This window comes from Calidris pugnax, unplaced genomic scaffold (genome assembly GCF_001431845.1).
Source record: "Calidris pugnax isolate Ruff unplaced genomic scaffold, ASM143184v1 scaffold54, whole genome shotgun sequence".
NCBI classification, from domain to species: domain Eukaryota; kingdom Metazoa; phylum Chordata; class Aves; order Charadriiformes; family Scolopacidae; genus Calidris; species Calidris pugnax.
In genome coordinates, this window is record NW_015090864.1 from 4,227,682 (window position 1) to 4,239,839 (window position 12,158).

The 12,158-nt window shown below is 47.1% G+C and overlaps 1 protein-coding gene across 1 annotated transcript in view; it reads left to right on the forward strand.

Annotated features, from left to right (window-relative positions):
* MYD88 (myeloid differentiation primary response 88) overlaps positions 1 to 11,428 on the forward strand; it is a 24,578-nt gene extending 13,150 nt beyond the window's left edge. Inside the window, exons 2-5 of the mRNA XM_014945152.1 lie at positions 2,946 to 3,077; positions 4,750 to 4,930; positions 5,995 to 6,086; positions 7,844 to 11,428. Of these exons, the coding sequence (XP_014800638.1) occupies positions 2,946 to 3,077; positions 4,750 to 4,930; positions 5,995 to 6,086; positions 7,844 to 7,998 (560 nt within the window). The 3' untranslated portion in view covers positions 7,999 to 11,428. The remainder of the gene's footprint in view (positions 1 to 2,945; positions 3,078 to 4,749; positions 4,931 to 5,994; positions 6,087 to 7,843) is intronic.
* Positions 11,429 to 12,158: the final 730 nt, after the last annotated feature.

Sequence of the window (12,158 nt, forward strand, 5' to 3'; positions counted from 1 at the left end):
ATCCAGCCTGAACCTCCCCTGGTGTAACTTGAGGCCATTTCCTCTCGTCCTGTCGCCTGTGACTTGAGAAAAGAGACCAACCCCCACCTCTCTACACCCTCCTTTCAGGGAGTTGTAGAGAGCAATAAGGTCTCCCCCCATGATGTCTTTATGGGGGCAAATGAGCTGCATTCCTTCGGGATGCAGCATCCCCGTTAAACACAACTCGACGGTGCTGTGCGGCTCCAGAGGACACGTTTGGTTTGTGGTTTCTCCAGCAGAACCAGTTCCCTGTGTTCTTGTTGGGTGCCCCATTCCTGGCTGTGCTTAGGATGCTAAAAATCAGTGTCTCCTCTCCTGCAGCCTCAGATTGTTCTGCTTTCTCTGTACCGTGGGGCTGCGTCGGGCAGCTCCCCTGTTACACCCGCTGGAGCACAGACACCTCCAGGATGCAGCTTTTCCATCCCAGCAGATCTGCCCTAAGGGGGATCTTTCTTAGCAGCTTATTTCATTGTACCATTATCTTCAGGGCTGGGAAGCTCTTTGCTTTGATGCATTTGTGCTCTTTCCTCGCAGATCTTTTTCCTCAGAGCTGCTCTCCAGCAGGTCACCCCCAACCTGTCCCGGCACAGGGGGTTATTCCTTTCCAGGTGCAGCTCCCTTTGGAAGCTCCGGTGTTTTGTTTTGGAAGCTCTGCCCAGGTCTTGGGTTTATCCTGTGGGGATGACTGGGGTCTGGGATTGCAGCACGATGCCACCAGAACCGTGCACGTGGGCTTAATGAGATGAATCAGGGGAAGGCTGGTGTTAACGAGCGTGTGTGTCAGTCACAAGTGGTGTGGTGATGAGATCTGGACAGACACAGGTCAGGCCAGCAGAGGTGCTGCTTTTGGAGCTGGGAGAAGCAAGGAGAGAGGACAAGGAGGAAATACACTTAAAATGAACACTCCTGTAGTGAGCACACGTATCAGCATCCCTTTAAATAATGGCCTGTTCTTGCCTATTCAGCAATATTTTGTGAACCTGGTACCCAGGGGACCGTGGCACCTAGAAGGTGGCATCTGAGCGCCAGTCCTTCCGTGGAGCTTCTGAACCCCTTGGTCCATTCAGAGCAGTTTTAATCATAGAATAGAATCATAGAATGGTTAGAATTGGAAGGGACCTTAAAGATTATGGAGTTCCAATAAATACACAAAATGAACATTTCTGTACTGAGCACATGTATCAGCATCCCTTTAAATAATGGCCTGTTACAGGTCAGGCCAGCAGAGGTGCTGCTTTTGGAGCTGGGAGAAGCAAGGAGAGAGGACAAGGAGGAAATACACTTAAAATGAACACTCCTGTAGTGAGCACACGTATCAGCATCCCTTTAAATAATGGCCTGTTCTTGCCTATTCAGCAATATTTTGTGAACCTGGTACCCAGGGGACCGTGGCACCTAGAAGGTGGCATCTGAGCGCCAGTCCTTCCGTGGAGCTTCTGAACCCCTTGGTCCATTCAGAGCAGTTTTAATCATAGAATAGAATCATAGAATGGTTAGAGTTGGAAGGGACCTTAAAGATCAGCTTGGTCTTTGAATTGATGATTTCAAAGGTGCTGCCTCACCTGACACGAAACGTGCAGGGCTCAGGGCAGCCGGCGGAGAGCGGGGACCTGAGGTTGTGCTTTAGTGAGGGAAGATCTGAACCTTCTGGCTGGTAGAGAACTCATCTGATTCTTCTCTCTGCTGCAGGGCTGGGGAGGAAGGGGGAGGAGAGAGGCGGATCGGGAATGCCTCAGCCTCAGGAAAAGCTCTGATGAGATCTGGTGCTTTATTAGATTGGGGCATAATCCAGTCAGGAGACACGAAGCTGAGGTGGAAGCAGAGGATGGGGCTTCAGGAGTGGAGCTTCCCGCAGACAAGATTCGGGTTGTGTTCAACCAGAGACCACTGGGCTCCCACCCGCATCCTGTACTTCAGGAGACCCTTTACTCTGCTGCTGTTGTACCAGCAGTTTCTGTGCCAGCCTAACCCTCTGAGGGATCAGGGCTTTTCTGATTGCTACTTGGTTTTTTTTTCATTTTTTAATCTTAAGTAAAGGAAAAGGCTCTAGGGAGTTTCATCTTTTTGTTAATTCCTGGTTTCACATCTCCTTTTGCTTTCAAGTTCTTCTGTGATCGCCTGTCGCAGAGTGGCAGAGGCTGCAGGCTTTCTTGTCACTTCTCCAATAATTTTACATTTAGATTTATCACTTATTTTTAAACAAAATCTCTTCAGAATAGATCTGTGTCCATCACTGTCCTGTTCGGGAAGCTGACAGCAGTGAACGTGAGGGGCCTGTTTGCCCTTCAGTGACCCCAGGGGGAAGGGCTGCCTGAGCTAAGGAGGATCTCTACGATATTTTTGACAATATAAAGCAAGTTTCAGGGGCTTTATAGATAGAATTTTACAGGTGGTGAGTGGCCATACTCATCGTCACCCACAGGTCTGCCTGACGAAGGCTGATGGTGTGAATCAGCTTGTGTGTGTCTGTGTTTATTAGTGAAAGACAATACAAAGACTTCCTTGTATTTGATGATTTTAAATACTCCAAAATGCATAAGAATGAGAGCAGACAGAGTTGAGGCCTGTTACACACACGATGTGTGCTGTTTAAGATGCGCTGGGATATACTAGAGTTAAGGAGAATAGGAAAAGATTGGTTTAAAACAAATAAAAGAAAGTGCTTCTTTGCACAGCAAGAGTGAGCTTCAGGAATTAATTGCTCGAGGAAGTGGTGGAGGCAGCATCAAGAGGTTCAACAAGGGGTAAGAGAAATTCCAGGACCTCAGATCCAACATTATGGGCACCAAAAACCAGACAGGGGTTTTCCCTCTGATATCCCTGATCCGTGAGACACCTATTCCTCTTACTCCTAAACTGCTGAAGGGCTCCGCAGCGTAAAACCGCCGTCACAGGAGCCTGTCGTGCTGGTTGTGTTTTTGCAGAGGAGGACTGTAAGAAGTACTTGCAGAGGAAGCAGCAACAGGCCGACCAGCCTCTTCAGGTGCCAGCTGTAGACAGCAGCGTGCCCAGGACGTCAGAACTGATGGGCATCACCACCCGGGACGATCCCTACGGTAAGAACCCACAGTTACATTGGAATTGCCTTCAGCTGTAGCAGATCCCTGTGAGAAGCTCAGAAAACCTTTCACAGCTCCCCGTGGCTTTTCATAGCCTGGGCCAGAACCCTGGGAAGTCTGGAGTGAAGGGGGGTGTTGGAGCTGAGTGTCTTGGCTGTGCTGCCTGCTCTTCAGCAGAGTTAACCACCTCTGAGTGGAAAGGAAGCAGGGTTTGAAGCACAGAACGGAGGGGAGAGAGGAAACACGTTTCTCTCTGCGTGTGCTTCCTGGGCTCTGCGTGCAGCAGCCAAGGCTGGAGATCATCAAACCATAGAATAGTTTGGGTTGGACCTTAAAGATCATCCAGTTCCAACCCCCTGCCCTGGGCAGGGACACCTCCCTTTACACAGGTTGCTCAAAGCCCCATCCAGCCTGGCCTTGAACCCCTCCAGGGATGGGGCATCCACAGCTTCTCTGGGCAACCTGTTCCAGTGTCTCACCACCCTCACAGGAAAGAATTACAAGAGATGTGTCTGCTCACCTCTTCAGCTGCTCCCCTGGCTGGTCTGATGCTGGGTGACCACCTTTGCTGTACGTGGGGACATCATTAACCCTCCCCAAATGTCCATCGACCAATATGTGGGTGTTTGTACAAGCCAGCTTTGCCTGATGTGGCCCCCAAATTAGCACTGTGCCCCCAAAGCGGTTCCCTTGGTTGGATTGGCCTTGGCAGGCGGGTTCCCTTCTGCTTGACTGGATGCTTCTTGGGCTGGATGTGCCCAAGGGTTGATGCTTTTCTCAGCAGCTTTTAAAGCCTGACCTATTTTTTTCCCTGTGGTAGGCTTTAACTGACATAAAAACTTGAAAATATACGTATTGACATGAAAGAACAAATAACACAGTGGGAAACTATCCAGCAGTATTAAGGCACTTAATTATAAGAGACATTGCCCTTAAAGGACAGCACTGTAATATTTGGACAACTGCTAAATAAACAAGAGCTGCCAACCATTAACATCCTTGAAAAGAGCCATTTACTTAGGATATGACTTCAGGTGTGCAAATTTGACAGCCATAAAAATTGCAGGTTCCAAATTTCAAGGCCTCCCTCGTAGCTCAGTAGACGGGATGTTGCTGGATGAGGGACCTGCAGGAAGGTTTTGGTTGGGAAGTTTGAATCCTCACGATTTGAACTAGAGAACTGGGACCCAAAGCCACGAGGCTATTGCAGATGTGTAATTCCAGCATCGGGGCTGTGAGTTGAATCCTCTGGGATACTCTGCTCCCTCCTGGGCTCTTCCCAGACTCTGTCTCCCCTTGACTCCCCATGGCTGGATGTTATTACCCCTGCAGATTTTGCATGTCTGTATCTCAGCGACCCATCCCTCCCCTCTGCCAGTCAGGGGGGGTTTAGGTGAACAGCCTGGACCATGAAACAGTGGTCCTGGACTGTGAAACAGTGGTGAAGGCACCAATGTGTGCCTCCTGGAACCTCCTGTTATGGACAGGAGTCTGCACTGAAGCATAGATGGGCTGGGAAAATGTTAAATTACCTTTGCAAATTTGGCCAGAGCTTGTCTGTCAAAGCTCCTGATCCTGAGTGAAAGTCCACGGGAGCTGGTGAGAGTTCACTACAGGAGCTAACTTCATTTATAGCAGAAGATGACAGCTGAATTTTTAATGGTTTCAGGGAACGGAACGGAGATGTTTGATGCCTTCATCTGCTACTGTCAGAAAGACCTTCAGTTTGTCCAGGAGATGATCAGGGAGCTGGAACAGACCGAGTTCAAACTGAAGCTCTGTGTGTTTGATCGCGATGTCTTGCCAGGGACGTGTGTGTGGTCCATCAGCGGAGAACTTATTGAGAGGAGGTAGGTGAACCATGGCTGTTGGGGACAGCTGAGCACATGGAACATTGTGTTCATTTTACCCTGAGGCAGTAGAATCCACGAGGATGTCTTTGTGGGGTTTGCTTTATGCTCTTGACTCAAGAATGAAGACTTGAGCACTCCCAAACATGTTGCTTCATTGTGTTCACGAGGAAGATGCCCCCATAGCCGTGCTGCTTACGTTTGATCCCTTTTCTTTGGCTGGAATATCCTGCAGTGGCATCCTTGGAGGTGATCTGGAAATGAGCACAGCTCCAGGCCGAGTTAGCTCCACCACAGGGTTTGGAGGTGGAGGGGACAGCACTGGTGTTGGCTCTAGTGCTGGCTTCAAGGGTCTTTCAAACCTTTGTGGACTGGGTGACATCAAACTGACTCCCCAGAGAGAGACTGACCTAAAGAAAGTGCTTCTGGTGCAGAGAGAGGAAGCAGTGGCCTGTGGAGCCCATAAAGAGCCTAAAATACAGCTTACAGCCAGGCACCTCCAATGAATGTAAGCAACACATTGGAGAATAAACTCAAATTTATGAAACCAGGTGAATTCACAGCAATATGAGTGCAATAAAGCTCTGCCCAGTTCATTCTAATATTAAAAAGTTCCGGCTATGCTCAGTCAGTAAAGGCAGTGTGTAAGCAGATTAATTAAGATGGCATTGTTTGAAATTTATAGACAGGGGATCAAAGATTGCACAGATAATCTGGGCTTCTCTATTTTCTCATTTTTTGGTACATGAATGTGTATCAGTGATCAGGTTTTTGTGTGTAACACAGCTCTCTGGCTGTTGGTAGTCCTTCCCCTGTAGTTAATTCCTGCTGGAACGCAGCTGGCGGGTTCAGTTCTGCACTGGAGCAACTCAGAGGAATAGAGACTTCTACCACTGGGAATGAGAAGCATCTCTGGTGACATTTGATTTTTTTTTGTTTGTTTGTTTTTTGTTTTTTCCTCTGTTGACATTTGATTTTTTTATTATTTTTCTTTCTCCCCTGACTGCTGCATCTTCAGGTGTCGGAGGATGGTGGTCGTCCTCCCCTGACTGCTTCATCTTCAGGTGTCGGAGGATGGTGGTCGTCATTTCAGATGATTACCTGGAAAGCGATGAATGTGATTTTCAGACCAAATTTGCTCTTAGTCTTTCCCCAGGTAAGAACCTCACGAATAATTCCATTTAAAATTGCATATCGACGTTCTATTTTTTTTTATTACAGTACCATCTCCAGCTGAGATCAGTGCTGCACAACTGCGAAATGAAGGGTAGTCTCAGATGGGTTTGAACATTAGATAAATATGGATGAGAAAGGAGAAAATAAATAACTGAACCGATAACTTGGTTGCAGACCTGAGTTCTCAGCGCTGACGTACATCTCCTGTGTGTGAAAGTCCACCCAGGCACAGGGTGTCGTGCCCTTCACTGAGCAAACAGAGATTTATCACTGTTAGAAGAAGCCATTACAAGTCAGGGTGGCTTTAGGATTCCATCGTGTGGGCAGGGGCCTGGGCTTGGTTCCTTGCCCTGCCATGAGCAAGGAGCTGAGCTTTCCATGCTCCAGCTGTCGAGGGGGCTAACGCTGCTTCAGAGGGTGCAGCTCCATGCCAGGCTTGGCAGACACTTCAAGATCCATACAGGATACAGGCTACTAAAGAGAGAAGGTTTAGAATAAATTCAGGGTGTGAGTAGATGCTGGGAATAGGGGAGCAGGTAATGAACATGCAGCTTTTTGCAGAAATCCTGGAGTATTGTGGGTAGGTAAACAAAACATGGAATGAATGTTCCGCTTGGATTGGAAAAAATCTGTTACCTATTTTGTTCTGAATTAAAAAGCCATCAGTTTACTTCTGTCAGGTCTGTTGAGATTGCTTTTCTCTAACCAGGAGTTATCCTGCGCTCGTGTATGTTGCTGGGGAGTTAGTGCAGCACAGCCCAAAAGCATGGAGGATATGTAATGGCAGCAGGAGTGTCTGTACTTGCAGAAAATCACTTTTTAAGATGAGGTATCTGACGTGGGTTTATAAGTGACATGCCAGAGGTTAAACTGGAAGCCAGTGACAGAAAGAGGAGTTGGCTCCATCTTCCTTGACATAATCATTTCAAACAATGGCCATTAATCCACTAAACACCTCTAGGATGACACGTCAACCCCCAGTCATCCAGATTTGTAGCAAAGTCTGTTTAGTTTTTCCCCATTTTTTTTTTTTTTGTTGGCATCATACCTTTCATTAGCACAACAGGAAAAGGAATGCCCATCTGCGATGACCTGAGCCCTACCAGTAAAAACCCAGGTGTAAGTACAGGCTTACAGAAATGCCACAGTTACGTGGTTGTGTGGGGTAATTAATGCACAGAAGGGTTTGGTGGCGAGTCCTGGGAGCTCCAGGGATTACTTAAACATCTGCTGCAGTTATGAAATCCTGGTTTCTTGCCTCATCCTTGCACCGGGCAGCACAGTTGAGGTGGTAGCAGGTGTCCTTACGGAGAATTATAAGGGGAGAGATTCCTCTTTAGATGAGCTGTTCCTTCAAGCAGTAGCAATCCCAGGGAGAGTTGTCTCACCTTGTGCACACCTCAGAAAAGCAGTTCCTGTTTGCCTTCCACAAGAAATGGTTCTTTTACACCTCATCCCTTAGGCCTTTAGCACTCCCATCAGCACGAGCCTCTCTGTACGTGCTGGATGGGGCCCTGCTACCTACTCGAGTGAAATTTCTTGGCAGAACAGAAATGTTCTTGGTTTGGGATTCCAAAACTTGCTCTCCGGGGTGAGCACTAGTTGCCTTGTGATGAGGTGACACAAAATCAGGAGCAAACCTAGATCTCGTGGTGTGTGTCCTGCTGTGGGGAGGGGATGGATCCAGGTGTGACCGTGGCTCTGGGTAACCCTCTGCCCCCGTGACCTCTCTTCCAGGTGCTCGTCTCAAACGGCTCATTCCAGTCAAGTGCAAAACCATGAAGAACGAGTTTCCAAGTATCTTACGGTTCATCACGATTTGCGATTACACCAATCCCTGCACCAAAAAATGGTTCTGGACGAGACTTGCAAAATCCCTCATGCTGCCGTGATGTGGTGTCATGGGAGCTCAGGGCTTTTTTTGTGACCTGTCCTGGCCGTGCCTTCGGACCGTGGTGTCGTTCACACAGGGTTCTTTTACTGCTTCACAGCCCGGATCCTTGCAATCCCTGTTTGGAGCCTGCGACCAGAAGCAAATAGCACTTTTTTATATCTCGGAAGGGGAAATAAAACAACTGTGTGAGTGTTCCTGTTCATGTCAGTGAGCAACAGCATCCAGCGTTTTGTGGAGTAAGCACTTTGATTGAAAATATAGAAAATACGCATTTAAAGACTGAGTGTCTAATAAAAGAAGGCTCTGTTGTAAGCATTTAATAAGATCTCAGACCTGAAACCGCAAGCTTTCTTAAACAATTTTCTACTATTTTAAAAGCTGCTAAATGGCTTATAGTAGTGCCTAAGGTTGTTGGTGTGTTTTTTAAAATTCCAGTGGAACCCCCTGGCTGCCTGGTGATCTGCAGGAACTGAAGTTTCAGACCCTCTTCCCTGCTTTGTGAACACTCAGTGCCATGAGAATGACTTCTTTTTGGCAGCCCTGTCCCTGTCAGGATGGTGTCCCCTGCCCAGCCCTGCTGTTGGGCAGCCCAGGGGGATGCCTGTGGGGTCTCCTCGGCCCACGCTCCTTTTCCTTTGGTCTTGGTTTTGAGAAAAGCAGAAGCATATTTTAATTGTTAAAGCACTGCAAAAACTCGAATGATTTTCCTTTTATCCTTAGCAACATCTGCAAAATTAGAGTAATTATCCTTGTAATTATAACTAATGCAGAGTTACTGACCTTGGTTTATTTGGTGGATGTTTTCCTCCTTGTTATACCACAATATTCCTGTCCCGTGTTCATTCAAAAGGTAAATCCCTTGTCACTAGTATTTTCTGAGGCAGTCCCTCGGATTTTCTGACGTTATTTTTTGCTCGTTGAAAGCAAGAAGTGTAAGGAAAGACACACTCGACACACTCTGGTACCATGCTGGGTCATGTCTGTCATATTAAATGTTTACAATAGAGCCATTCTTTAGTAGAAATTTAGTCTTAAAATATGTATTTTCAGTGAAAGTCCTTACTACCCAAAGTGCGGATGCTGTTGCTCGTTGAGTTGACCAGGAACAGAGCTGAGCACTTATGTGGGTCCAGATCTAAAATTGTTTCACTTTTAAGAGCTTTCTAAAACATGTTGGCTTTTGGGATGTTTCCCAAAGGTACAGGGATAAATATTGACTAAAGAGTGTATTAAACTGCCAATTGGGGTATTAAAAATACAAAGGTTAATGTTACTTTAATAGGAAAGGGCATGTTTTAATTAACCACCACAATCATTAATATATTCCTGTAACATTGATATTTCTGTGCTTAGCCTTGAACTCTGCAGCGTGAGCAGTGGGTCTCCTCAGCTCTCAGTGCTTGGGGTGGGAAGTGGGTTCTGCTCAAAGTAGCATTTTAAAGCAACCCGTTGGTGTATTAAACAGATTTACAGTAAATACTTATTTTTTTTTAAATTGGGAAGAGAGGAATCCTGCTTAGTATCTGCAGCTGCTTGAACTCTGCCACTTTGTTCATTGCTTCAGCCACTGCCTCGTGTTGATTTTACAGCTTAATGTTTTACTAGTTTACATTTGCATCTGGATGTGATTTTTTTATTTTATTTTTTTCAATTGGATTTGTTTTAAGGCATTATCAGGGCTGAGGGGCAGAGAGAAGGGGGTGCTCCTGCCTTTCCCTCACCCAGCGTGTCAATGAACTTACTGGGGGTGCTGCAAAGTCCTCTCCAGGTGCTGGTTCCTTCTGGCTGAGAGTGGCCAAGCCCTTGACCTGCTCACACTGAAGCTCGTTCATGCACCTCTCGTTTAGCTTCAGGGGCTGTTTTCGGATAGGCCCATGAGCTGGGTGTTTTTCAGTCCCTCCTACAAATATAACTGCTGCCATCGTGCCGAGGTGACAATGGCACCTCTCCATCTTGCCAGAAGAAGTGAGAAGTCTGTGGGCACGGGAGGAAAAAAGTTAAGCTGATGAGGGGTTTCTAAACGTCTGGATTTCATGTCGTGTTGCCCTCGGGCCTCTCCTGCAGAAGTGGAGACAGCTGCTTGCCTCGGGCTTTCTGCATAATCGTTAAATGTTAATTATAGAAGAGTTTCTGGAGGCTGCTTGATCCCCAGGCGCTCCTGGGGCTTGGTGAATTCTAACTCTGGAGTGTCTATAAACATTAATTATGGGTCATTACTCGCAGGACTAAACCAGATTCCTCCTGTTTGAGGAGCTGGAAGGGCTCTGGTAACTAAGGTGGGGAGCGGAGGCTGCGCTGCAGACGCTAGAGGGAGGCAATGGCCCACGCTGGCACCTGGAGGATCCTGCACGGGTGGGATGCAGGAGAGGTGGCAGGGATGGAGAAAAGGAGTGGGTTCTCTTCTGCTGCCCCTCGCACCTTCTTCTAAGGAGGCTGTACCAAAAATAGGGAGAATTTTGTCAGAGTTAGGTTGATGGTTGGACTAGATGATCTGAAAGGTCCCTTCCAACCTAGATGATTCTATGATTGAACCTCATGTGGTGTCTTCTGTGCGAGTCCTGATGGGTGTTGCAAATGATATAAAAACGATAGCAGCAAAATTAATGTTGGTAGCAGATGACCTGGTGATGGCCGAGGGAAGGTGCTGCTGCTGCACAGGAAAGCCAAACCAAAAGTTGAATTTCTAAACCTCCTGTCTGCCAGTAGATAAATCCAACATTCCAAATAATTGTAAAAGATGTCGGTGCTTTGTCGGGATCTCGTCGTCACCCAGCTCTCCGTGCCCTGGCCCTTCTGTCTCCTGGCTCAGATGCCATCAAGTATTACTGTGGTCGGACAGTTGCTTTACTGCAAACAGTTCCAGTTGGAAACAATGATTATTTTGGGGCAAAGCGAGGTAATGGCCCTAAAATCTAGAATATGTGCTTTAAATACGTATCCTTTTCTATGTTAAAAAAACCAAACCAGTTTATGCACTTCTGGCATTTTCATATCTTTCTTGTCACGGTGACTTTATGAAGTGTGACATCTATGAATGATCCAAAAACTGAATGGTAGGAAACACGTCTCGGTGGCGGTTGTGGTTGTGGTTCTCCTCCTCTCTTTCACACTCAGTGGAAGGTCAACATTTTGAACACCTTTAAAAAAGGGATTTACACAAGTGTGATGTTACATTTCTTGTTTCCATTTTGTTTCTTTCCCTCACTGAGATTGTCCTAGTTGAATCTATCGGTACCAAATTGTTTATTTTTATATAGATATGTCTATATTTATATTACTTTCTATCTTGATACAAACCTTTGGAGAAGCCTGTGTGTTTTTATAACTATTCTGCAAATAGTCAACGGTTCTGTGGATTTTTCCTCCTCAAAAAACCCCAAACTTTTGCTACTTGTGAAAACATTTTAAAATAAAGAATTTAAACCCAATGGGCTGAACCTCCTTCTTTGGGCATCAGGGAATAAACACTAGGTCTGAAAATGAAGTGTTAGTGAGAAGTGATATGGGCTAGTTCTATTTTGTTTTCTTGTTTTGCCTAAAAGCTTCCTCAGAGGAGGTTTTTGGCGGTGCCTGGAAGAGGAGGAGGTACAGTTGTGTCATGTCAGGAGGCAAATTATGAAGGAATTGTACTTTGGACACGTGTGGTTCTTCTCCAGGTCTCAATTTTGGCTTTTTGGTCCGTGCCTTGCATCAGCCCTGGCACCCAGCAGGCTGGAAAGGAAGGGAGGGAGGGAGGCAGGATCCCCACTGCCTGTCCCCAGGGCTGCTGGGCTCTGAGCTCCTTCTCCACATCCTTCCCAGAGGATCCTATCCCGGGCAGGGGATAAAGCCCCGGGCAGCGATCCGGAGGATTTTGCCAGCTTTATTTCCTTTGGCCGGGAGTCAATCCGAGGCAGGGAAATAACTTCCAAAGCCAGCAGCTGCGGGGCCAAGGCCCTGCCCCGGGAAAAGAGGAAGGATCACGGAATGGGGGAAGCGTTGGTTGGAAGGAATTTCGGGAGGTCAAGGACGAGCTGTGCTTCGCAGCAGGAGGGGCTGGACGCCGAGGCGCCTGCGGGACGCTATTCCTGACACAGCAGATGAAGTGATGCCTTTGCTATGGCTGCTCTATGGACGGTGATACGGAAACCATCCCTGGATATTCCACCTGGCTTCACA